The sequence below is a fragment of the Strix uralensis genome, chromosome 10 (assembly GCF_047716275.1).
Source record: "Strix uralensis isolate ZFMK-TIS-50842 chromosome 10, bStrUra1, whole genome shotgun sequence".
Classification (NCBI taxonomy): Eukaryota; Metazoa; Chordata; class Aves; order Strigiformes; family Strigidae; genus Strix; species Strix uralensis.
Window position 1 is genome coordinate 4,621,990 of NC_133981.1, and position 27,596 is coordinate 4,649,585.

The window sequence follows — 27,596 nt, forward strand, 5'->3', positions numbered from 1 at the left end:
CAAAGTGAGAATCTTAGACCACAAAAACAACAGGTTCTTTTCATTCTTTCAGATCATATTTTTGAGTAGCTAGCAATAGATTTCTGATCCTTGTGAATATAAAATCAGACATGTAAGTGAGAATTTAATCAAAGCATGCGTGTTTAAATTCTTATTCCAATGAAGTGGGCTTAGTTTCCTGATTTGTTTTAAACAGAGCTCTTTTTTAGTATAAAAACACCCAGCACAAATAACTGAAAGGTCAGAATTGATAACATATTTACATGGCTACATATCTCTGCCTGCATATACATAGCTGTGAGCAGGAATTACTTGTTTCCACCACAAGCAGTGGGTTAACTGCTGAATGGAGAGATGTGGCTGCCTTCTCTAGGTCAATCCTGCAAACACTTCTTTGAAGAAAGAGTATTTGCTGAAATACTCACAAACAAGCACTGCATTTGGGAGTGTTTGCAGGCTTACTCCAAAGTTTTTCAGTTATTAATTATCCACATTTTTCTGCTGGTTTGCCTTTCAGTTTTTTTCAGTGGCAAATCTGGCAGACTGCAATGCAGTTATTGCACTTTTTTTAATTATTATTCTGCATTTATTACCCCTTGAAGTTTGAATATCCTTTTCTCGTTGGACTAGGGAACAGGGCTGATGAAACAAACCATTAAACCTTTTTTAGTTGACTGGTTTACAAACCTGAATTGAAATGGTGAGCGAGGTGCTGCAGAAGTGTTTCTCCACCACATTGCCAACTCTTTGCACTGTACGAAATAAATCGGCCACTTCCTCAGGACACAAGTCACGGAAACGTTCCACCATCCGCAGAGGACAAACAAGAACATCTGAAGGTGGTATTGTCAAGGCACAAATGCAAGTCTGAGTGGTCCAGAAGGACAAGTGTCTCAATCCCTAGCCTGTAAATTGCTTCTGATCACCTTTGAATTGTCTAAACTCTTCCTCTCCAAGGATTACAGCAAGAGCAACTAAAACATAAGGCTACATACAAAGAATCGGATGATGCTTTGTTGAGGAGTTTCCTCAAATCCCTCAGTTATGGGCAAAATCACTAAACTAAGGTCCATATGTTACTACTGAGACATCTAAAGGAAAGCAAAGTTTTCACAGATTCAAAGTTACATTCTGATGGAGAGATGCTAGTATTTAACACCTCAGGAAGTCAGAAACATTTCTTTTCATAATTAAAAATGGAAGAAAGCCAAAGGAATTTAAGATGGGTTTGGGTGTGTGATCTGAGAGCAGCTTTACAATGCTTTTCCACATATGTGGTACGTACTTTTGAAAAGCTTGATCTTACACCTCTAATTTCAGGTACCTAAATGTGAAAAGCTGAAACTATGCTGGTAATAGCAGGTCACTTATTTCTACATCCCAATAATTACCATTCACAAGGAATGCTCACCTGTTATCAATTTTATATTATATGTTTTTAGAAATACATTAAAATAATTAAGACTATTCCCTTTTAAGCGTGGAGTTCACAACACTAAATACACTTTGATTTTATTCTACCTTGGTGACTGTGCTTCATGAGTCAGTGAAATAAAGCTATAAAGTAAACAATGGAAGTACACAGACACTATTCCAGTCATCTGATCTGCTGTGTTCACAGAAATTAATAAACGCTATGATTCCTCACTCAAAAGTCAATTTTGTAACATTATTAATAGGGTCCAGAATTCTTAGCAGAGCCTCAGTTGTATAAATCCAACAAACAAATACCTAGGACTTTTTTCTCATTTCATTTCCCTGCAGACAGTATTTTTTTTTTCTGACTATAGTCAGAATACTGTAGTATTGTGTTTGCAGAATAAAGACCTTAAAATCACCTTTAACACCACTTGAACTTTCATCCCCAAAGGCTATGAAAATTAACAACTTATTTTTTCAATATTAAAAGAAGTGTTCAAAGGACTATTTGAAGAAAATTAATCTCCATGCCACTGTATTACAGTCATCCATATTTTTACTGTCATATTTTTAAAGCCTGCAGGTATTCAGGAATATTCTCTATACTCCGGGAAAGGTAACTAGGAGATGTCCTGTAGTTAACAGGTTCACACAAAGGTTACATCAACCTGATATTCAAGAACCACATGAGACGTCTGAAATAAAGAAAGATTAATACATGCAAAAGATTTTTTATTTTCATAAACATGCAAAAATTACTTATTTTCATAAACATGCAAAAGATTATTTCCATAAACACAGAAACAACATTTAGATTCATGAAGTTTATCGTAGGAATTGCATTTATAATTCTGATTGGAGAGAAAACCAGACATTTTCTGGAAATAAAGAAGTAGGAGCAGGTTTTGATCATTTTTTCAGAGTCCAGATGAGGACAGACAAGATTGTAATGGATAGGGAGCAGATTTTTCGAGCGAGCTCCACAGCTAGCAGCTCCCAACAGAACAGAGAAGACTGGCCCCAGCTATGGGTGTTAATCTGATTTGAAAATCTGGCCCCCATTTTTTTTAGTACAGCATCAGCTGTGCCACCACTATTCTCTTTCTTTCTTGTTACAATTTATGGCATTAAAATTTAAGAAAGGAGAATTATTTATTTAGAAAGCAGGTACTTGGAAAGAAACCAATCCCAGACAGGGACAAAAAACCTAGTTTGGTGGGTTTTTAGTTCTAAAATGCTGTGCCTCTTGGCAAGCTATTGGGCATAATAAAACTCCTGTAATTTATTTGTGCCTTCCCAGCACACCGTACAAAGCACCTCCATAAAGGATGCTATTGGCTGAACTTAGGGCCCAAGGAAAGAGCTGGAAACTTGGTTGGCAGACCTGATTTCCATACCAGGAATAAAGGAATAGAAAAACTAATTAATTTTACTCATAAAAAGGAAATCCATGTCAACACTAAAACAGGAAAAAGGACATTCGTTTAATCTGAGTTCATTTTTCAAAAGGAGAGAAGGGAAGCTTTTACCCTTAGGGCATCTGATACTTAAGTAGATAATTATCCTTCTTCTGCAGCACTGCTTTATTATCATGGGTCAACGAACCATTTGTAAGTGAAGAATTTCCCCTCACTTACCTCTAGCAAAACTGCTGCTTACATTAAGACAAGTTTCCTTTTCTCCTTTAGAATTTTTTCCCAGTTTCTCACCCTCTCAGACTCTCGTACATGCCTCACCAGCAATTGTTTGTTCTCTACCTAGCTCAGGGCCACAGTCACAAGTATGAATTCTTGCATTAATCATGGTTTCTACAATCTTATATTAACACTGTACTACTTGCCACTGTGATGCATTGTGAAAAACATGGGCTAAATGCTGCTTGCAAGAGCTTTTGTTTCCATAGCACATAGCAGAGGGAGAGAGTGCGGTGTAAGTGCTGGTTGTGACCAAGCCAGGACATCTGTTTTCTCTTCTTAATTCTGTCACTAATCTGCTCTGTCATTTGGGCAAGTTGTCTCTGTACCTCTCTCTCTCCTCTTCTATGCTTTATCTGTCTTATCTGCTTAGATAGCATTTACCAGTTGGTGCAATGGATGTTTTCTTATTAAGTCGTGAGGTTCCCCGCTCATGTGGGGCTGCGAAGCACTCCCGCAACATCAAACAATGTGCCCATAAACCATGTCGTTCTGCAAAAAGGATTTTCACTTCCTCCTTACGTTATCGAGACTCATTTACAACTCAAACTAGATTTTAACCATATTTCTGTCTTTGAATGTGATAAATAATTCAAAGGCACAATCACACACTGGAGCATCTTTGCTGAACTTTCCATCATTTCAAAATAATTCTACAAAGAATAATGATAGAAATTCTGAATCAGAGCTAAATTAACATGAGAATGTAATTAGGACAACATTCAAGTTATATTTAACTATGAATATATAAAAAGGCAAATGTTAGAATGAATTCATGGATTTGAAGTCATTAAGAAAACAACCATCCACTGCAACTTTAAATCATAGTTTTTAACTACAGTTTTTAACACTAGGATAGTTTTTAACCTTATATCCTGGTCAGATTTTGATCTGGATAAATGCTCTTTTCACCTCAAAATTCCTCCTAACTTTAAAATTAGATAAACTGTTCATTGCTTTCTGCAATTACCCACTGCAAACACTGCTATGAACTACTGATGTGCTTCAGGTGACTGTGTATTAAAGATGCAAGTGAAAGTGAGTCTCTACTTACGTTTACATGCAATTACTCCTTAGACAGAGGCATCTACTGCCATCTGAGATGCCTCGGGGCATCCAGCTGCCACTACAGAAGGGCAGGAGTCTCCCATATGCCCTGTATCATATCTGTCAGCCAGGTGGGAAGCCTGAGCCATTTTAGGGTATCTGAAATGGCAGTAGGTGCCTATGTTTGGGCAACAGCCCCCCACCTTCACAGAGTGGCTCAGCAGTACAAGAGGCTGATACCCAGCAGACATGCTGCATGATTGAAGACAGCATTCTGCCTTCAGAGAGTTTGAACTTTATGTTTCCTTTCTCTAACCACCATAATTAATAATTTTGTGATTTCTTCATTCATTTTAAACTGCTACTGACTGATGAAGTTTCTATTTTTAAGCTTTGATGTGCACAGCTGTTATTTCCTTCAAATTCTTCAGTCCACATCATTAGAGTATGTGCAATTTAATATGTCAACTCCTCCATTTTAAGGAGTGGAAAACCTTTACACCTTATTATAATCTGTGATCATACATTTTTCTCTCTAGATCTTGCAGGAGTCTCTCAACAGCTTTACTTTTTTCCTAATACCTAAATATGCATACAGAAGTCAATACCCTCACACACACTAAAAGCTCCATTAAAGATTTATTAAACAATTAGGAATGTCAGTATTTTCCACAGACTACCAGTAGATAGTAGACTAAAACTCCAGGTATATTAGTGGAAGTGCATAACTATGAAGTAGCAGTAAAGCAACAGTGGATCAGAGCCATATTACCCTCAAACTGAGCTAAAACCTAAGGCTGACCTATGATTTCCACAAAATCACTTGTCCTTATATATTAGGCACAGCAGACCACTCTCGGCACAACCTTGGGCAGGTTGTTTAATGCACCAAAGCCTGTGAGCCTCCTCCATGATTCAAATTAACAGCCTCTGCCTGTTGGTCTATTGAGATTGTAACCTGCTTGGAAAAGCTCAGACTCGTGGCCAAGCAAGCATGGTTCAACAAGTATCTACACACCAGCAGAGCAAGGATGCTGAAACACATGTGCCAGCTCTCAGACCTCAACAGTCAAGGTTGCACACATTTCTGTAAATCTCTTCCTCTCTTTCATTGACTTTTTATACCATAACAACTGGAGCCCTTTGAGACTGGCATTCAGAGGCATTTACTGCAATGAGGTTCTGCAGTGGGCACCTGGACACTGTCAAAGCTGTATTCAGTTGTGCCAAGCACAAGTACAAATTCCCCATGTACATCTAAGTATTTAAGGATATGCTCACATTGGAGATTAGGGGTCACTACTGAAAAGTGAGCATTTGTTAACCGCATAATGACTTTCAGCTGATCAGAGAGGGCTCAGATTCTACAAGAAAAGCAAAACACATGGCCAACATCTGCATGCTGACCACTTCAAATGCAATTTTCCTTCCACTAATATACATAGAGTGGAGGCTGAAATTCAAAGGCACAGTAGCATTTTTTATTTGCTTTATCTGAATTTTGACTTTGAAGCCTAAATTATTGTAATTCTGTATTTAAGGTTGAAGCCAGGCTCTGTGTTCCCTTCAATGGGATTCTGATCAACCCCACAAAGTGCCCATTATAAATTTTCACACACAACTATCAAGGTACACATGTTCTGTAGTTCTGAGATGTTGGAAAAATGGCCTTTGGGGGGGTCAAAAAAAGAAAGAAAACCAAAAAAAGAAACCCCAAAGAGGTTAAAATTCCTTTTATGTGAAAAGCTTTAGAACTAAACACAGCTTTTTCCTGGTTAAGTCCATTAGTTTGCTATATAGAAAACACACTTTTCGTTTTGACTTTTGTTTTATTCCTGAATTTGGACTTCAAACAGAACAATTCAAAGCTTTATAAAGAAAAAAATTAAAGGCTCTTCAGGTACTGACATTCTAACAATAGGAATAAAGTTCTTTTTTTTTTCTTTGTGTTTTTGAGGAAATAGTTAAAAACATTAAAATTGACAGGTTTTCTTAATATGTGAGGCTTTAAAAGAACAAAATACAAGGGGAAAAAGGCAAAATATCTAAAAGTGAAAGGGTAATTGCTTCCTTATGAAACTCCTGGGTTTGACCAATATTGTTAGTTTTCTAAACCATTTGTTACAAAAGATTTTAACTTCGAAAAATTATTTATTTTCAGTGTGTAACATGGTCAGGAATTCATAGCTCACATTGAGATGGAAATAGCATTCCTGTTCAGAAGCCTTTTTAAAAGATTTTTAAAAGACTTCCTTCTCACAACAGCATGAGTGTCAAAATCTCAAAAAAATAATTTAAAAATATATTTTAAAGATGAAAAGTAGTACTTAATAAAATTTCAAAAACTTTTTAAACTCTTGAAATATCTATTTAGCATTCTAACATTTTCACACAAAAGGCAGTTTAGTTAATAAAAATTTTCCTTAATAATTTAAGCTTGGGAAACTCATCAAAACTGACTTTTTCATTAATATTTTGGTTTTGACTAACCCATTTTCATTAAAAAAAGGTGTCCCAAACTATGGTACCTATGGAGACTTAAATATTGCTTCATGCATTTCATAAGCTTGGGTGAATAACTTAAAGCACAGTAGCCTCTGCCTCTCCCTCACAGCTGAAAACACCCCAATCGTTTACAGAGCAACTCCTGCCTTGGAGATCAGGGCTTTGATCACTTTAGGATTAATACAGACTGTAGCACCACGGATACTGCTACCATCTCTTTCTAACAGCAGGAAGCATTTGAGAGACACGTAGAGATGGTGCCCCTTGAGTGCGAGGCTGCTCAGTGGCCAGTTCAGCCCTCACTGAGGTGGGAAGATGGTACCTTGGTGTGGCTGCTGGGAGCTCAGAGGCCAGAACCAGCTGCAGAAGACTGTAATAAATTATTATTTCTAACTATCTCCTGAGTCTGTATGAAAGACCCCTTCTGCACATCCATAAGCTAGCTGATGGGAATGCAGAAATAATGTGCTGTGGGTAGCTGAGTGAGGGATTATTCTTTTCTTATACTCTGTTTTACATGAATTTGCATCAAGTGCCCAAGCAGAGAGAATCAGTCAGACAAAGCTTCAGGTATTAAAACACACCACGATGTTGTTCCTAGATTCAGCTGAGGAGTGTAGGCAGGGGTACTGAATTCATCACTGCATCTAAGCAGAAGTTTTCTTTGTTCAAAAGCTCTAATTGCTAACAGAAAGAAGTCCAACAGCTCAGAAAAAACACAGGAGAATGCATGACTAATAAAATTAATATAACTGAAAAACAACTGCCAGTCATTTATCTTTTTTCTGCCCTTGAACAATTCTTCACATTTTGAAGGCTACAGGAGCAATTTCTCTATGCAAAGAAAAGAAGAATAGATCCACAGACACTGCCTATAGAAGGAGTTAAGAAGGAAGCGAAAACAACTGAAATAGCGCATACACACACAAGGCATCAAAAAAACCTTTAAAAATGAATCAAATACCTATTCTGCTTCACTACAACAACAGTATGTCAAGGCATCCATTCAGTCCCCACTAAACCCACTGAATCAGGATGTACATAAAACTGTAGTAATGCAAGGACTGAGGTCTCCCTTCCCAAGGACAAATCCTATTCAATAAGATGGAGTCACTCACTCTTGGAAGAAAATCTGTAGAGGCTATTTGGATTAAGAGTGAGCATCTCATAATAGGAAAAGTGGAGGACCACTCTTTACTGTGTTTTAGATGTAGAACTGAATTTAAACATATTTTAGAAGGCTGCTTTGGTACAATACCGGAAATACTGCATCACAGAACTTGCTAGTTTGGGAGAAAACTTAGCTGTGAATGATAAAGATGATCAAGAACTAATGAAAATGCAATAAAATTACAATAGAAACTTAAAAATTACTTCAGTCTACTAAAACCAAACACAACGCATTTTTTTGATCTCGCTATGCTACATCATAGCATTAATAAAAAAAGTCATTAAGATAAAGCAAATTATCTAAACACAGTTGATCCTGATAAGGCAGCACAGTACATATTTACACTAATACAGAAGACCAGATTTATGCAATGAAACAGAGAATTAGTGGTTCCAGTGGAACTGAGAGCAATCAGTGTAAATCTTTGACATGGATCTCTCTGCACTATGATAACTGTTCTAAGACCACACTGCAGCTTTTATACAGTGGGTTTTTGTACTCTACCTGACATTCTCGGCCCACTGAAGCTACTTAAAATAATTCTTCGTGTCAATGAAAGGTGCAATAGTTCCAAGAAATGAACAATAAATATTATTTTACTCTTTCTGTAGGAAAAAAAGTCAATACATCTTATTTAAATATATATATGGCTTATAGTCTAAATCATGTTAGGTAGCACACCAAAGTACAAAGTACTGCTACTCAAAGTACAGTGACTCCACAAGACAGAGGGCCACAGCAGGGAAATGTGAAATTCAGAACTGTTCACTTTTCATTTTAAACAAGCCTTTCGTATATTTGATATTCCCTTTAAATGCCTTTAGGGTATGTCAAGTAGGTCACTAAAAGCTCAGTTCCTCATAGCGAGTGACATTTTACTGTAGGATTCGTCCTTTTCTGCTAGCTACTGACCTCGGGGGCAGCCTCGGGCAATAGCAGGTGCCTAAGTGGAACCACAGTGAGAATAGCCGTGGGAGAGCTTGTGGCTCAGAAACATGCCTCTGATCCAGGTTTCACTTGGTGGAAATTTACTGCAGACCTAAAGTTACATTTGTACCAGGAATCATGATCACATTCTAGAATCACATTAGCTTTTGATCTTGGAAGGCCCAAAAGCAATAACCAGTGGCCAAATTGGAAATGTAGAAACCCCAATACGAAAGGACTTCATCTACAACTGCTATGACGCTCTGAGAAGATCCTGTAAATAAATACTACTGTACAACAACCCATTTCAGCTAAGAACTACATCTATATTGCTTGGGATGATATAGCCTACTTCTAAATATATGATGAAACTATTCATAATTACATAAAGCTATCTATGCACATACATCAATTATAAACACACAAGACCACTGAAATAAACAGCCACGCCTGAAGCTGACAGCAGAATCCAAACAACACTTGGGGTGCAACACTCAGAGAGGTTTTTTGGCTTAAACACTGGAGCTATGACATTTGCCATAGAAACTAATACGTTCACGCAAAGCAGCTCAGCAGCTACAGTCTTGTTCAAACAACCTGTACCACCAGAAAACTGCACTGAATTCAATTTACTAAACTTAACCCTGCTGGAATTGCAGCATGTCATTGCAAAGCCTCATTTCAGAGGAAACTAGCTCATGATCCAGCCTCTCCACCTGAGGATAAGAAACAACTTGTGAGAAAATGCTTGAGCATTGAGTCTTAATTAAAGCCGTGGCACCATCATATTCAAAAAATAATGTGATCATTATGAAGTTATATTCTAGCTCATGATTCAGGAACTATAATGAGGGAATAATTAATTACTAAATATTAGTTATGACAAATTTACTTTCTTGCAATTTACTGGATGCCATATTCCAGGCAGTAAGTTTTATTGGAAACAAGATTTAACCTGGTGGAAAGACACCATTGAATGTGTTGGGAATTAAGGTTCTGTACAAACCTGTAAGCTTTATTGACATTGTTGTCTATGGTACTTAAAAGTACAATCTTTTTTTCTGTTCTGGGCATCTATGTCAGGAGACAGCAATAAAATAAATGGATTAATATTTGGTGAATCTTCCTGGGATTGATCTTGCCTAATTTTGAAGGTAAATTGGATTGACTGACAGAGCAAACCATTGGATTTGCGGCTGTGAAAAGCCAGTGCTTTATGGCAGTATCTTGCTGCTTAGGAAGTTTCACTCCTCCCATTCTCTTTTCTCCAGAATTGTTACCTCAAGGAAGGTTCTATTGGACCTGCTGCTGGAGAAGCTGGTAGCAGATCCACTTTCTCCAACTACCTATCGATGGCAGATGATCAAGAGCTTTACACATACTCTTTATAACTCTGCACTGTCTATGCTGAACAGCACAGAGAAAGACCAGCTTGTGGTAGCACGTGCCAGACCAACAATGCCTTCATTTCATAACCAGTGAAGCATCAGCTGGAGGAATGCAGTACAAGATCAATTATCAGAGTATCACAGGGGACAATGAATACATTTGGATAATCAAGGTTTCAGGTAATGAAGGTAATTTTGACTGTAATTGATAGATAATGAGGAACATGAATAACAGGGAGTTTTGGAAAACTGAATTTGGATAATGCAGACTGTCTTACACTAAGTGTATTCCTCATAGAATATTGTAATGTATGCTGGGATTTTCAAAGTGTTTAAATGGAATAAACCACCTGATTCCCATTAATTTCTCAGAAGTGGTTTTCTACCCAGTTCTGTTAGGGCATTCAGAAAACCGCTCCAATTAAAGTCAATGGAGAGCTGTGTTTGTCTTAAGCTGTAAGCTCTCATGGCATATTCTGAATACTTAGTTACTGAAATTGCTTCTAAAGCAACAGGATGGGCTATGGTGTTCCAGGGAACTGTTCCATGAGAGTAGAATGAGCCTAAATTACAAAGGAGAGAAAGAAACTCTCTTGGAAACAAGAAATGATCTCTACACCCCTTGCAGGAATAGCTTAGCCCTCTGTAAGAACATCAGCACCTTTAGGAACAGTCTGAAAAACAAGAGAACCTTCTATCTGCCTTATGAAAGAGCTGTTCAGCACACTTGCACAGCAGAAAAGGAAATCATAGTACCTTTGCCCTGCAAGTTCACATCTTTGCTGTTGTATCTAAAAATAAATCTGTCAGTGTATTTCCATCAATTCCTTTGAATGCTTAAAATTGCAAAGTCCACGATAAAGAACCTAGATGAGTATCTTTACTGTGTTGGCTAATACACAGTTGAAATGGATTTTGTAGAGAGATGACTTTTCAAGTAAAAGAGTTTATTATTGTTTTTGCAAATGTTATTATTTCTTTGCTGTTTAGCAAGACCTACTGAAAACAGTACTGTTGTCATCCCAAGGAATTCTACATTATTAACAAGTGGAGCTCAGGAGCATGCACATAACACTCCATGCATTTAGGAGACAGGTGGTGACCCTTAGAAACGTTAATAGTTGGAGCACAAGGACACTGAAATGGTAAAGAAGGGAAATGTAACTGGGGGCTGATAGAGGTATTTCAAGACAAAGAAGAATATAACAATAGCCTCTTCTCCAGTTTATGTATTTGGGATTTAAAACAACTAGTGCAGCAAAGCAGGGAATCAGCCTTCACTCAGCTGCAGTAGAGGGAAAGGTGGGGTAAAAATACCGAAGAACCTGTGTACTGTTTAAGCAGACTCAGAGGCAGTCCAACATGAAAATAAATTCTTCTAAGCCACTATTCTTTAGCTATTTAATTTTGACAACTTATTTCATATCTGCTTTAACACAAGAAGCTTGATATCGCCAAGAATGTTCACAGAAAGTGCATGTGTCAGGAGAAAATGCTCCCAAAGATGCATTTTCCCTCACTTGCTAGGGGAGTCAGTTTTGGATAAGTCACACTGAAGGTCTGAGGAAATCTAGAGTACATCTTCAACAGAAAACTGTCCGCACGAAGCCCTCCTTTTAATACAAAATAAAACTCAAGCAGAGATGGTAAAACATAGCTTACAAAGCACCTGAGGCATTGAAAGCTATAAAGGAGGAGGGAAACAGAAAGTAGGTCTCCCCCCTGCTTTTCATTTGCATAATCATAAAATCACAGAATGGTTTGGGTTGGAAGGGACCTTAAAGATCATCTAGTCCCAACCCCCCTGCCACAGGCAGGGACACCTTCCACTAGCACAGGTTGTCTAAAGCCCCGTCCAACCTGGCCTTGAACCCTTCCAGGGAGGGGGCAGCCACAGCTTCTCTGGGCAACCTGTGCCAGGGCCTCACCACCCTCACAGTAAGGAATTTCTTCCTTATATCTAGTCTAAATCTACCCTCTTTCAGTTTAAAACCATTACCCCTTGTCCTATCGCTGCATCCCCTTGTAAAAAGTCCCTCTCAGGCTTTCTTGTAGGCCCCCTTTAGGTACCGGAAGGCTGCATAATAAGCCCTCTTGAATAAGGACAACAGGGCCCTGCGTCATGATTGCCTCTGTAGATGCTATTATAATACTATTATTGTCATTAATCCGCTTTGTTCCCAGCTCTGCACATCATAGCTAGGCGTTTCAGCATGCACAGTACATAAATTCATACTCTCATCCAGGACTCCTGCAATATTCAAATACAGGAGAATGAAGAAGACAAAGTAGCAGTTTAACTCTGAATAACCTTATTTTGTGTGTGTGTCATCTGAAACCATTACTTTAATGTCATTATCTGTTTTTATTATTTCCTTTCTGTGGACTTGGAATAAAGACACAACTGAGACTCTCTCAGACACGGTCATTGGCATCATTACAGTCTTTCTACTGTCATCAACAGAGATCTGATCTGTAAATCAACTTAGACTGCAAGGGCTACTGAAGAGCAAGCACTCTTTATCATGCTATTACATACCCAAGCTACCACTTCCTCTGGCTCACTGAGAAAAACAGACTGTTTTAGTTCCTTTACATAACCAGAGGAGTTCTTAATGCACAGATTATTGACTTAGTGGGGTTTTATCATGTCCCAGTGTACCAGGGGATTCCTTAATCCAGGACTTCTTTACATGATCTATTTTCATGGCTCTTTTCATTGTCACAGTCTGTCATTATAATGATTTGCAAATCCAGAACCAGCATATGCTTAGCTCCTTAACAGGTGCTCAAGGAGGAGGGGGAGAGAAGGCATTTCCCCCTTCTTGTTTGCCCTCTCACACTCCAAAAGTGCCGAACCACATCACATGCAGCATGACAAAATCCCTGCAGGGCTGAGCACAGCAGGGAGTTGCATGGCAGAATGTTGGCTTTCTGCCCACAGGAGCATTTCCACATCAGCCCATCACCTTCACAAAACCAGCAGGATGGAGATCCTCCTTCGCAGCTCTCCACAGAGGTCAGCCTTTGTGGAGAGGCACAGAACATGCACAAATTGTCGAGGAGCCAAGTCCATCAGACCAGTGCTCTACAGAAACAGAAGTCTCCAAGAGAATATATGGGTCTCCAAATGGTCTGCTGCACAACATCACTTGCTAGTAAAAGCTACTGATGTTTGATTCCTTTGTTGATACTACTGAAAGTAGCCAGAGATGTTCATCCTTAGTACAGGGTCACTGCTGGGAAAAACAAATGTTCCAAAGCAAATGGAACATAACTATCAAGGGGAGACCCTGAATGTCTTGTAGTTATGAGATCAACAAAAAAATCCACTGAACAAGGGGAATGAAAAGATGTTTGCAGAGATGAAATCTCTTTCTGCTCAGTAAAGCCCTGAACCTGCTCTCCTCCCTTCCACTCCCGTCTCCAATTTACTGAGCCCCAGTTGCATAGGCAACGTCCACGTGAACTTCAACACCTGCATGAAGCTCCCTGTGAGTGCTGTACAGTGCGTGGACAGGGTTCAAGGTTATCAGATGCTTTAGGCTGATGTCCACCAAGGCAAGCATCTGATTTTATGGTCCTTTGGCCCTTACATCCTACCTCACTCTCATTAATAGATATTTCCCTTGCCACTGGTAGAACCAGTATGCGAATCTGCAAGACTGCTGCACGCTCCAAATTAATCATAGGCCTAAAAGTCTCACTGGAGCGAAGTCTGAGTAGCTGTTAGCACTTCACAGCACGTCTACATACCCCCAAAGATCTGGGCTGTGATCTCTGATTTGGACCTCTCAGTGTTACCATAATACAAGCTGATAACAACAATATATCACTGTGCTTGTTGCTAGCAGACAGTTCCCTGGAGTGAAGGAAAAAATAGTTTAAATCTGACATGTTATCAATGTTAAAAAGAAAGTAAACTTATGCCAAAAAAAAAAAAAAAAACCCAACAAAGAAAGATGACAGTACTCCAACAGCATTCTGGATATGAGGGAGAAAACTGATGTTGAATTTGGTATCACAAACTTTGTTCCAGTGAATAAATTTCTAGATCTCCATGCTTCTTCGTGAAATTACAAGCACACAGCATTTCTTGGGGGTTTATGATCACCGTCAAAGCCGTCTTGCTGAGAAACGTGAATGTCTTTCTCTTTCCAAAGGTCACAAAGTAGATATCCCGTATCTAGGGGCTGAAAGAGCAGGAACATTTGGTACTCCTCCAAATGAAAGCATCTCCACTGTCATTTGTTCAGCCTCCTCTTGTTAAGCTGCTGGATGTGAATCACCCAACGACCTCCCAACACGTCAATGATGGCTGTGTATACTGTTATAAAACTCAGTCTTGCGAAAGTGATGTGCATGCTTGTTGCTCTGGAAATTAAACATGTTCTCTACAGAGTCCCCTTGAATGTGCCTGTCTGCATTTCACATGCAACCCCATGCTGATAGCTACCACTGGTGTGAAAACCACTTGCGAATTATTTTTCCTGGGCTATGCGTTATTATCTTAGGTTTCTTATCAGGCCAGTCAGAACTGGTGGCACAGTCATTCCTGGCTGCATGTCACTGATACAGAACAGAAGACACAAGAGATGCCTAAGCGGAAGCAAGCAAACTAGCAGCAATGTAACTAAAAAAGGCAGAAACCCCTGCTTTTTGGTTGTTTATAGGAACTTCAAAGTTCTCCTGTTATAAATCATTCTGAGCTACCAGTCTGCCTAAGGATGGCTGTGCTTTTGAAGGTGAAAGCTTGAAGATCAGACCTTGGGTGATAAAAAGAATGTTGGTTCCACTACAGACAAAGTCGATTGCAGAGGAGATAAAATGGTGTCCAAGAAGAGGATAGATCAGGCTGAGATGTTTTTGCCATGCAACTAGTTACTAAGAGATAAAAGTGTTTCTATGGGACAGATTTTCAGTAGAAGAGAATTAAGCTCTTCTAGGCCATATTTGACATCAGAAAGAGTAAATAAAATTTACATTTGACTACCACTTTCTTCAGACATTTAATTAGAATGGAGACTTACTGAATAAAAACTCCAAACTTTTAAACTAAACTTAAAAAAAAAAAATCTTAAACCAATAGTGAACAATTAAAAAAAATCCTTGCAGCCATGATGCCAGATCCAATTATATTTGTACTGCTAATTTGTAAGTGCAAGGTAAGCAAAGTTATCAATAGAGATGAGAAGCCAAAGAATTATAAGAGGGAAGGGAAATTGTTCTGTAGCAAAACATGCTCAGGATGTCCTCAAAAGAGGAACCAAAAGGCAATTTAATGTTGCTTCAGTCTCTTCTGTTCCAGAAGAGGCTCATCAGACTGCGTATGAAAACAAAGAACTGGCTCATAAAACTTTCAGACAAACCAAGTTTAGAAAGCATTAAAAAAAAAAAATTTTAAAAAATCAGCTTTTTCCTGGAAGAAAGTGATTTGTATGCAAATATACTCCAACATTTGTCACCAAAACTAAAGGATTTTGAAGTGAGAGAATTTTTTTTGAATATAAAGTTTATCACTGCTTTGATGAAATGAGATGCCAGCTGCGAGGTTGCTGCTGTCTCCTTTAATACCAATTAAAAGGATGGAAAATGGAGCTCTAGCTTGTGCTCACAGGCAGAGCCGACACCACACATGTAGCACAACTTTGACACCTAAGCCTCCAGTGGCAGCAGCAAAGACATCAAGGGGCCTACATTTAAAAGTAAAACACTAGACTTACTGTCAACCTCTATGACCTGAAGTATTACAAAATGCATGAAACACTCAAATATTACTTATAATAATTTCATGTTTTCCAATGAGAGAAGGAACGGGGAGCCAATATTTGAATAAAATAAAGAGCACACTCTGCTGCTGAGAAAGAATGGTCAAACTTATGTCGTTTTACATGTTTTAACCTTCTTTCTGTTTGTTCAGAAGAGTGGGTTTGCCCTTGGGCATCTTGGATGGTTTCACCTGACCCTTCTAGCCAGCAAGGACCAAGCAGGAAAGAACTACCACCAATTACACCCAGTAGCCATGCCTCCCTCCCCAAGCCCCAGGGAAGGGACAAGCCTTCCAGCACACTTTAAAGGTCAACAGGAGCAGACAGAGCTCAAAGCCATGCTGCCCACTTACAAAACACTTTGTCAGCAACTCTGTCTTACAGATCTTAGATTTGGAAACATTAAATAACCCCTCCGCTCTTTTTAATTACACACTCTGCATTTTTATCTACACTTACTGAAATCCTGGAATAATGAAATCCTGAAAGGAGGAGCTTCCTCCTCTCCCAGTAATTTTGACCTCAACAAGTACTGGAAAATTCCAAAGACTTGCTCAGACTTAGAAAACTATCCACAATTCGAGATGCTATCGCCATTGCTCTGCAATAGTCAACTGTTAATTGATTTCCTTTAAACTTGTGTAAGCTATAGATATATGGATGTGTACGTGCATTGAAACTCCAAGTGTGTTTCCTGGTTCAGAACTCTGATATCAAAACATCTACAATCTCTCCAAGTATGCTCTAGGACAACCTACAGGACAAAAGTAAATCAGTTTTAGCAAAGCAGAAGAGATTACTAGAGTACTGAACATCTTAAAATACCATTTCAAAAATTATTTTCTCACCTTAACTCACGTAGTCGCACAACTGTTGTGTTTCAGAAGATGACATTTCTGAGACTGCCAGTGATCTATCAAAAAACCCGCAAAACTTACCAACAACCAGAGAATTCTCTCTTGGAGGTTTAGCTTACATGCCTGCACGTACATACTCACTTTCTCTGTTTTCATGTTATAAAGATTTTCCAGAAATGAGTCCCAAGAGGTGAAGGCTAAAGCCATTTAACATCATTTTGAATACATCAGAGAACAAAATGTTCCCACAATGGCAAACGCAATGCAAGAGAATACATCTGCACATAATGACGAGTAAAACATTGTGGAAGCAGATGCCAAGAAAACGCTTTTACCTTGATTCAGTTTCCTCAAGCAGAAGGATTTCAAAATGTTTTTCTGAAACATGGCTTAAACTGATGGACAAGAGGTTGGGCTGAGCACCTGGGACATTTGCAGCCCCCTTCTCCCACAGCATATCTGTGTAGGTGATAGCGCATCTGGATCACTCACTCTGCCTTGGGCAGATGCAAGGAAAACACCAAGCATGGCTGGTTGTGCTGCTGACACGGAGGAGGCCGTGTCCCAGGAGCGGAGGCACGGGCGGCCAGCAGCACACACCAGCTCCGCTGCAGGCAGGAGGATGCAGCAAGGCAGGAACGCAGCCCTCACTTCGTGTGTTATGCCCTACCGGTGCCCTAGTGCATCCTCCCAGTGCTCGGGGGCCATCTCACAGCTCAAATCATGGCACTGGGAAAATGCAATCAAAAAATCTAACATACTACATTACATATCTTTAAGTACAGAAATAGATGCACGCACAGAACAAGCCCCTCTAGAGCAGTGAAACAAGATTTGAAACCCCGTTTCTTTGGCATGGGCACACAAATTTTCTGCAACAGCTAAAGATCTTGTCTGACGGTGGGAGTGGCTCACTGATATTGTTTGTTTTGCACACAAACCTGCACAAAGCAGAAACAATTTGGGGACTTCAGCTTTACAAAACAGTTTTAATATACAGAAATGCTAACCCTTGAGATGAAAAAAAGCAAAAAAGTTTTCCAAGATAACAACTTTTTTAGCAAAAAGAATGTGTAAAAATGCCCAACAAAAAAGTAGAGAGGAAAGGACCCTGGGATCCATCCATCCTACTCCATATAATCCCCAAACAGGCTGTGTGCAATAAGGTGTATATTATTATTTAATATTTTTGCCTTACATAATTTAGTACAGCACTGGATGTTGCAAAACCTTTTAATCCCTGTATTTTTTTCACAAAAACTGGAGACTTTTCTCTAAGGAAGTAAGGTATACAAGTTAATAAGTTGAGTAGCATTTCATCCTCACATAATAAAAATTCATAAAGAATTCTTTATAAAACAAACGAGGAGAAATCCCAACCAGAAGAAAATCATTAGTGCTAGAGTTTCAACAGAGGGCAACAGAGATGGCCTCACATGGAGCACAGCCCCTCACTCAAAAGAAAAATCAAGGGTATCTATTGCCTCTTTTACAAATGCAGTTTGGAAGCCACAAAAAAAGGCAGTTGTAACACCATGTCAGGCAATGTAAATATGCAGGTAGGTGTCCAATTACTTCAGCTTTAAAGATCGGTGCAGTCTATCTGTTTATAAGCAGACAGGGTGCACACAGGTTTTGATACATATGCTTGATGTATTTACCTTTGAAATCTGGCACTGCTGGTGACTGTTGTTCAACCAAAGTGTATGTATGCAAAAGCTAGATCATTTTCATCATGCTGTGCTGTGTATAGCTGCGCCTTTTAGACTAAATATCTACACTGCTGAAGAAAATGCCCTTTTCCTTTAGAAGTAGTAGAGTACAAACCTCAAAGGTTCATTTGTTTGCAATGACTAAGGCCCTAATGAGCATAACCAACACACTATTACACCAGCTCTGGAGTTACATGCAAATATATCCAAGGTAGACCTTTGTCAATACACCTCATAGCACAAATCCACATTGCAGAGAATAAAGTTGGTATAAACTATGCTTTCATATATTTCTTCATATTGAAAGAAATATTGGTGACCTTATCCAGTATGACTGTTATAATAGTAATAAAACTGAATCTCGGAAGATTACACTTCTGGTCAAAGTAGTAAAATGTGACCTTATGCTATTCAATACTGACATTTATTATATTAATTCAGACACAAAAACCTACATTAAAATGATGTTAAGTGTCTGACTTGCAAGCACAACAGGTAAGAAATTTGATCTCCAAGTAAGACTTCTTCACCAACACTCCATTTCACATTTCACCATTGCAACACATGGCACAAAACCCTTACAGCGGCACAAAGGATCTAAAATCTGGTAGTTTGGACTCTTTAAATAAAAATCTGCTTGCATCTCAGCCACAAGGATCATGGCAGGGGTGACGCAATGTATTGCATCTACAGTGTTCATACATGGTGGCCTCAATAGAAAACCAAAAATTAAAAAAAAAAAAAAAATCCACCATCAGGAGTTCATCTTTGCTCTTCAGGTGGAAATAAAAAGGGCTAAATGCAAAACACTGACTACCAGACTGCAAAAGAATGAAATTTTTCACAGTCATTTTTTAATATCGCAGCAGCGTGTCCATTTCAAACAGAAAAAATACCACCTTGTCTCAGGTCAGCAAGGAAGATCGAGGATTCTGCAGTCCCACGTACTCTGAACTCACCATGGATTTCACTAAAAATACAGGACATACAGAGAGAGCAGTGTATCGGAGCAGAGATGTGCACTGCAGATCTCAGAACAGAATGAGGTCTGGAGCTATTTTGGGATATAGCAAAAGTTGAAAAGTAGAGCTATCTGGCATTCTTTTTTATTTTTCTTCTGTAGTTAGTGTTTATTCACAGGCAATATTGCTATACGAAAAAAATATTTTTCAGGGTTACAAGACAATTCCTGTTTTTAAAAAAATTAAAAATAATAATTACAAAAGATTCCAGAGTCTAAAGATCAGGCAACAATATGGGGATTTGAGCATTCATTTGGAGCATGGTAATTCTGCACAGAGATCTGTCTCCTGTTATGAGTACCCTGACTATTCTGTGATGTGTTACATGCTCACAGTGATTTTTAATGAGAAATTCAACAGCCATTTCAGTAACAACAAATAGCAGGACATCAACCATTTTTTCCCAGAACAGAACTCTTATTTTCTGGCCAGACTAAATTTGCAAACATGCTTAATTTTAACAATTCTGAGAATCAAATGAGAACACTAATGCTTCCCACTATGTTGGCAAGTTGCAAATTTCTGGTTTAAATTTCAGACAGAGAGGAAAGAGAAAAATGTTGGATTTTTATAATCCAAGTTGCATAATCTGTCAAGAACAATGATTTGCGTCTGGCAAATGCTGATATGTGTTTTTAGCAGAGCTAAGCAACATCAGCTCAGTGAGGAGAGCAGAATCCCGCCCCCCTCCCCCTCCCCTCCCCTCCCCGCCTGTGGGCCAGGCATTGCAAAATGAAGCTTGGGGAAAAAAAAAAAAAAAAGTGGGTTTGTCATCAGGGTGGCAGACAACCACATCTATTTCATTTCAGTAACTCAGAATACATACTGCTTTTTTAGGCTGAGTGACAGAGCTGCAGCTCTCCTGTAGTAAGGGTGACGTCTCATTTCAACAGCAGCTTCTCCCCAAGACATCTTTCAGGTATGCGCACCAGGCAGACTCTCTTTCCAGACCCTCCAGCTTTGCTGGAGCATCTCGACAGCCCATTTGTGCAGGAGATCCTACTGCTCTTCTGCCTCGGCAGAAGCTGTTCCTGCAGGGATGGGCTGACAGCACAGTGCTCGGTGTCTAGGCAGATCCCTTGATTTGGTTTCCTTCCGCTCTCAGGGGTGCAGCTGGGTCAGGCTTTTTTTTTCTTTTTAAAAAAATCTGCTTTTTGACACATTTCAGTATGTTTCTCCTAATCCACCCATATTCATGCCTCATCTTCATATAATGTGCTCTTTTAACAATGTGTAATGTGCAGCAGGCCCCAACACCTGGATATAAAAGCCTTCTTTCTCTGCTCTTTACCTCTTCTCCTACATTATTTGCATCCCACTATGATCCATCTCCTCTTATTTAAGAGGACAGAAATGTGACTAGTAAGGCATGTTATGAACTAGAGTATTTCACAAAAAATCTGCCAAACCCTCCATGGCCAAACTAATTATAACTGTACTCTCTCCGGCTTGATGAAGCTAAATGGAGACATACAAACTGTCTTTGAAAATAGAAAAACATGCAAGTGAAAAATGTTCATATGGAGAAATATGCATAGAGCATTGAGGTTTCAGGAGCAGCAGTTTATAGACCCAGTTACTACTACATGCATTTTAAATTTGAATGCCTCCTCAGTATTCATGAAGTGTACCACAGTTCAATAGTTGTTTTCATGAGTTGTGCCTTCATTAGGTGAACAACATTAAACACCTGGGATACTGTTCAAACTAGTCCTAAGGGGCAAATTTTCATGACAAATGAGCTGAGATAAATTTTACAACTGAAAAAAAAAAAAATCCCCAATTTTGCAATGGTGAATTTACTACTTGTTTCAAAGAAATAAAATAAAGCAACAAAGACACAAAGTTAATATTAATATTACTTCTACAAAATCCCCATAGAAAAGCTTTCAGTTGGCTGTGCAAATAAGAACACTTTCAAATACCAGAAGGAGAGTAAATATTTATTGACACATGAGCTTTTTTTTGCCCCTTTCAGGTTAATGGGGTTAATTCCCCACTATCTTTGGAAACTTCTATTGTTCATTATCTGGGTGACGACTTATGCCTTTATGGCTAACAGTATCTTACGCATTTTGTTCAAAACTGTTTTCTTTTTTCCTAAGGCTTGTAGCATGCTTGTTTTGACTCTTAGTTGGATAATGTTCCATTGGAGATGTTACCAAATGTACATTTTTATCTGCCCTCTCCCTCATGGGGAGCCTTCCTTGTTCAGCACTGAGTGAGAAGTGCCTCAGTGCATGCACAGCGCTCTGGCTCAGTCAGCCACAGGTGTTTTCCTACCCAAAAGCTTTGGGAAGGCACAGAGACAGCTAATTGCAAGGAAGTCCTCTTGCCCTGCAGGCCTGCCATGACTTCCCACAGCTCTGGCCATCCCCACCGCACACGTGGGTAAGGTTGATTCCCCTCGGGTACTGCTGTCAGGACAGAGAAACATTTTGTATATAGGGATTTCTTCTCTCCACTTACAGCTGGTCCTGTACAAATGGGTGTTAACCGTGACAGCTTACTGAACTGTAAAAAGACTTAAAATAATTCAGACTGGAGGTCTGACAGCTCAGGACTTGATATCAGTCTGATATCAATGACTGTCATACAGTCTGGCTGAGTCAGGACCAGTCTTTAGCTGGCTCCATACAATCTAGGCAGCGTGACAATCTCAGTCCCATGCCCTGCAGAGAAATATTGACACCATCACCTACACTGTGAGCCGACACTCATGCCAGAGGCAATGAGAACACAGGGACAGACTTACACCTCCACTTTGTTCAGACACAAAGGTCATAGAGAAGACATGGTGGACAGGAAGAAGGGGCAGGGAAGACCAGCCTGCTACTCCTAACACTGCTGGAATCATATGCTAGAAGACTCAGTTTGTGTACCTGGCATCTTCTTCCAAGCACTACAACAGTTGCAAATAGGGAAAAGCAGTTTTATTTTGAGATAATTCCAATAACAACTACTATTTCCATAATCTTTTATTCTAGCTTCTTAAGTCACAGTTGCCTCCTCCTTTGATGACACCATCGTGGTAAGATAATACCGTCTAGTTGAGTAATATGTGTACATGCACAAACACCCCTAGCATGGTAGAAGCTCTCAAGACATTTATTTCACTGCCTCTTTTCCCTCTCTTTCTAGTTTATTATACCCTAAACAACCCCTTCCTCAGGAGACCTTCCAGCTCTCTTCCAAGCAGCCATTGAGCCTTTCATACTTAATAAAACATAAAAATTAAAGCAATGAATATTAGAAATATCCATCTTACTCGATTAGCTACTCCAGAGTGGACTGTAACCCTTTGAATGTGGTTGGCTAATCCCATTAGCTGGTCAAGCAATTTTCTCTACTGCTTCTAGGAGTACAGAGCTCACTAGAAAATACATTTAGAACCATGCTCACCCTTTAGATTAGATTAAGCTGCCTATACAACTCCAAAGCGTTTCCCTAAGGTTTAAGACCTATATAGTAATCCCTGTATTTTTCACAATTCAGTGGGTATGCACTGCTCCTAAAAATTACTACAGGCTCGGTTTCACTTAAAGGTTAGACCCTCCTCCAAAGTACCAATTATTGTGGAATTACATGCCAAGGAAACAAGGACTTGCTTTAAAGATTACTAAAATTATCTTTGTCCTCACAGTGAGAAAGAATTCCCCCCAATTTGGTCTATTAGCAAATTTGAGCAGGACTTGAACAGGAGCAGGCTGGTTCCTCTGAATTGCATTTCCATGACTGTTGGCCTTTGCTGTGCAGGAGGTTGCAAACACTGACTCGATTCTCCTCTGTGCTGGTCCACACTATTGCTGTGGCTTCAAGACCTCAGAAGAACAGGGGAAATGAGGGAGGACAGTCGGAGCCTGCCTCCTGCACCCAAACATCTCCATCCAGTTACCAGGGAACCTCTGAGAACATAATATCTCCCTTCCCTTCTCACCACTTGAGACCACTTCCCTGTCAAAGTTGGTTAACAGGTTCAAAGCATGGGCAGGCTTCAGGGGATGCTTGGATCTGAATCCAGTTTTTCCCTTGGTTTGAAGGTGCACAAGATGGTTCGTTATCCACATTAGTTATTTTTTTATCTGCACTATAAAATACCAATCCCTTCAGGCTCCAAAAGCAAAACTAGAGGCAAGGTGCTAGGTCCTACACAGACGAAGTAAGAACTAGTCCCTGCTCAAAAACCATGCAGGGCAGACAGGGGACAGGAACACAGAAGGAGAAGAAATAAAACACATGTTCAAAACAGAGATATATAGCACAAGCATATAAATGCCACTTCCTAAGGAAACTGTGCTAAAAATCTGTCATAATTTAACTCAGCAAAACAGGCTGTAGATGACTGAAAAACCCAGTAGTGTTTGCAATGTAAACTCTATCCATGTGGACTCATTTTAAGAGTGCAAGAAAGCAAATCAGTACCAAAGTTTAGCTATTTACATCAGGTAATATTGCCAGAAATATGTCACTCTGCATTTTATGCCTAAACAAAGGATGCTAGAAGAGCAGAAGGGAAGATATTTGAAATCAGTAACTAGAAAGGCAAATTATTTTAACTTTAAAATAGTGACATCTTGAAGTGTGTTTTCATGAAAGTTCATATTAAAGCTGAGTTTAGCTCAGAATATTCTTCATAAGTGAATATTCAAACAACATGAGGCTACTGAAAATGTTCTCTGAGCTGAACCCTAATTATAACAGTGCAAAACATACCACTTTACTAATAGAGCATGTCTTTCAGTGACGACTGTTCCAAAAATGCGACTTTTTGTAATATGTGTGAATTCTCTACATTTTCTGAGAAGCAGCAGAGTAATAGTAAATATTTGGTTGGCACAGCTTCAGCATACAGATCACATATTCCGAGATTTGAGGGCTCTGAGTCAAGAAAATGCTTCAGTGAATGCTTAAGTTTGAATATTTACACATCAGCCGCCTTCTTTCCCCACAGTTGCTCCTCACAAGGCCCCTGCGTGACAGCAGAACCCAGTAGATTAGACAGGCTCTGCTCCAGCTAAATCAAAAGCAGGTAGTGCTGCGGATCCGGGAATGTCTGCAGAACAATGTCTGCCCTAAACCAGGGATGCGAGGGCCTTATTTTCATAAATGAAACATTTTCATAAGTGATACACAAGTGAGGACTTAAGCAGAAAAAGGGCAGACTGCAGAAAATACGCCACATGGTTGGTATGCAGGAAAATCAACTGTAACGTTTGCCCAAGAAAGGAGATAAACAGGGCTTTGATGGGTAGGTTCTTAAATAATCCCCATGGAGATCTTTAATAGGAAATGCATTTAGAAGCACATCTGTTTACTTTGAATAACAAGGCCCACATTTTTATAAAGTCAGGCACACCTAGCAGAGCACACGCAACACAGAGGAAAGCACACAGACATGGATCACAGGCACTCGCTCACACCCAGCTTGAGCTCGACAGGGAGCAAACAGATGACAGCTCAAGCTCCCTGAGCACACGGGGCCCTGGGAGGCCGCACAAACCTCCGGCACGGGAGTGGAGAGGGGTGCTTGCCCTGAACACCTGCCCAAATTCCGCCATACAATGTGGCACTGATGTGGCTAAGCGGTCCCATGGCCACGCTGCTGGTATCACAGACGCAGCTCTAACCCACGCTGGGCAGCGCCGCAGGAAGCTCAGAGTGTTCCCCAGGCAGTAGAGGTCTATCTAAAGGCTGCTGCTGGGTACGTGCATCACTGTGCTGTTGCTGAGCCATCCCCAAGTCTGGACAGGTTCACTGTTGCACTGTGTAATTTGGAAAAGTCTGGAGAGCCAAAGCACCACAGCCTGGAGTCATGTTGTTTTCAAACTTTAATCTTTGTTGCCTCTGGCCCTCAAAGAGCCAAGCTGAGCTCTGGCACAACTCAGGATCTGCATCATGATGGATCACTTGGTATCAGAAATGCTAGACACTAAAAGAACGGAGTCCCTAAGCAGGACGATACAAGTAGATTCATCTCATTGCAGACACACCTTTTATCTACTTAGTGGCATTTGACATGTTAAGGGAGCCAACATGTGTGGAAGAGAGAATGCATTTCAGTCAGTGACATTTTCACTACAATACTCAGAGTTAAAAATGCATTAGCAGTAACTTTCCATCTATCAAAAGCATGAGGCAGGAAGCAACACTTGCCTGGCAAAGTCTAAGAATGCTATTAAATGTGCCGGAGGCCAGACTCTGTCCTTTTTTATGATGCATTTGCATAAGTAGGACATTTTCACATAAGTCTACATGGCTCTAGGGCAGCATAACTTGCCACCTCTCTGCCTGACTGCTACTTGGATTGCCTGACTACCGAGCATCAAGGACTGACTAAACACGATTTTTAAAAAAAGCTTATAGCCTGACCCATACAATATTTGCTCATTATTTGAATTCTGTAACATACAAACAGCAAGTAATTACAATCTCATATGGCTGGAATGACTGCTGGGGGTACAAAGCTAGCACATACCAGCTGATCTGCAGTAGCTGTGCAAGCACGCACTATCCGTCCTCAGTGAATAGAAGGGACTTAGCTTGTGTTCAAGAAAAGAAACTTACTGTTCAGCAATGAGGTTTTGAAACCCCCCACATGCTGCTGCGGACACCCCACCCTCCATATGTAGGGTTACTGAGTCTCCATTTTGCCACAGCCTTTGATTTGCAAACCTGTGAATCACCCTCTCCCTCCTTGCTCTTTTCCTGTTACACAGAAGTAGAGGTCACTTGCTGTCCCACAACAGCAGTTCATCCTTGCAGCTCCCCACTGATGCAAGAAACGCAGCTCATGTGAGACTGGCAGAAAGTTGACGACAAAAGGAATTAAAACACCACTCCACAGTGCCATCTTGCAAGACTCTAAACTGTCCCATTCAGAGAGGCTCTGAAGACTGTTAACAAAAGGGCAGCAGTCAGGAGTTCCCCGAAGCCTGCCACGCCAGAGGCCGTGCATCCATCCAGCATGGCCCAACGCTGCCCGTAAGAGTGGTCAGGGCTTTTCTGGTTTGGCTGCCAGTGCTCCACTTGCATCAGCTGCTACTTCCCAGGGGCTTCTGGGTTTAGAGAATAAACACCAGAGTCCAGTATCCTGTGCTACACAGTGCACTCAGTTAACTTTTATCTGCATATTTAACTTTCTACAGAAGACTTGTGTAAGAGACATTTGAAGAATCTTCTTTGAAGTGGTGTAAGGTAGGAACCAGCCATAGGTATGCTTGCTCCTGCTCTCCATGGGAGGAAAAGAGGAGGGCAGGCAAATACCCTTGGTGTCACTACTCTTCCTGCTACTGCAATGAATGCTCCTCACAGTCACCTTTCTGATGGAAAGCCTGCTGTTTCTTTACATAATGACTTTAGAATAAATTGCATGGGGATCAGAACAGAGAGAAAATTTTAACTTGCAAGCACAGTTCCCCATCAAAACCTTCTTAGTTATTTCTTTATTTGGATCATACTCACTGTGATTCTGATGATACAAACACATAAACATGTGCAATACCTCTGCCACGAATAGCAGTTACTCTGGAGTAAAGCCGCATGTATGTGGGCAGGCATTTCAAGTAGCCAGGTGCCTAACCATGATTAGAATAAAAACAGGTTTCTTTGCCATTTCTTCAGGGTTCCAATAGTTAATCCTAAAACCTGTTACCTGTCAGTGAATTTTAGACACTACTTGAAAGCAACACACAACTTTAGGAGTAAGCAAACTATCTTTTAATGTCTTCTTTAGACGTCCCTGTTGAGTAATATTCTTTAGAAATTGTTATGGGCATCTAAGGATTTGGGCAATGTAGATTCTCAGATAATGTTGTTCTCGCAGTCAGTGAGATGGTCAAGAGCTACTGCAAGTCTTGCCTAGCAGCACTTGGAATGGCAAACCTATTTCTATTAGTGAGGGCAGGGGAAGGAACTGAGAGCAATTGTTTAAAAATGTAGTAACCAGCCCAGGCAGTTTCCTGCAGACAAAAGTTCTCAAGACACTAAAAAAGAAAAATTTCTTCTGTTCTTGAATCCAAGAGATGCTGTGGGGTGAGCCAAGGGAAAATTATCCCTGGGCCTTAAATATGATAGCATGAGAGTCATA

At 40.0% G+C, this 27,596-nt stretch overlaps 1 protein-coding gene across 7 annotated transcripts in view; it reads right to left on the bottom strand.

The window, feature by feature from the left end:
* Window positions 1–27,596, bottom strand: part of FHIT (fragile histidine triad diadenosine triphosphatase) — a 622,267-nt gene that overhangs the window by 148,546 nt on the left and 446,125 nt on the right. For all 7 annotated transcript variants that reach the window (XR_012630211.1, XM_074878818.1, XM_074878821.1 and 4 more), the window contains one exon: window positions 688–833. Coding sequence is in view for 6 of the 7 variants with exons in the window: in XM_074878818.1 (XP_074734919.1) it covers window positions 688–833 (146 nt within the window). In the remaining variant the exon portion in view is untranslated. The remainder of the gene's footprint in view (window positions 1–687; window positions 834–27,596) is intronic.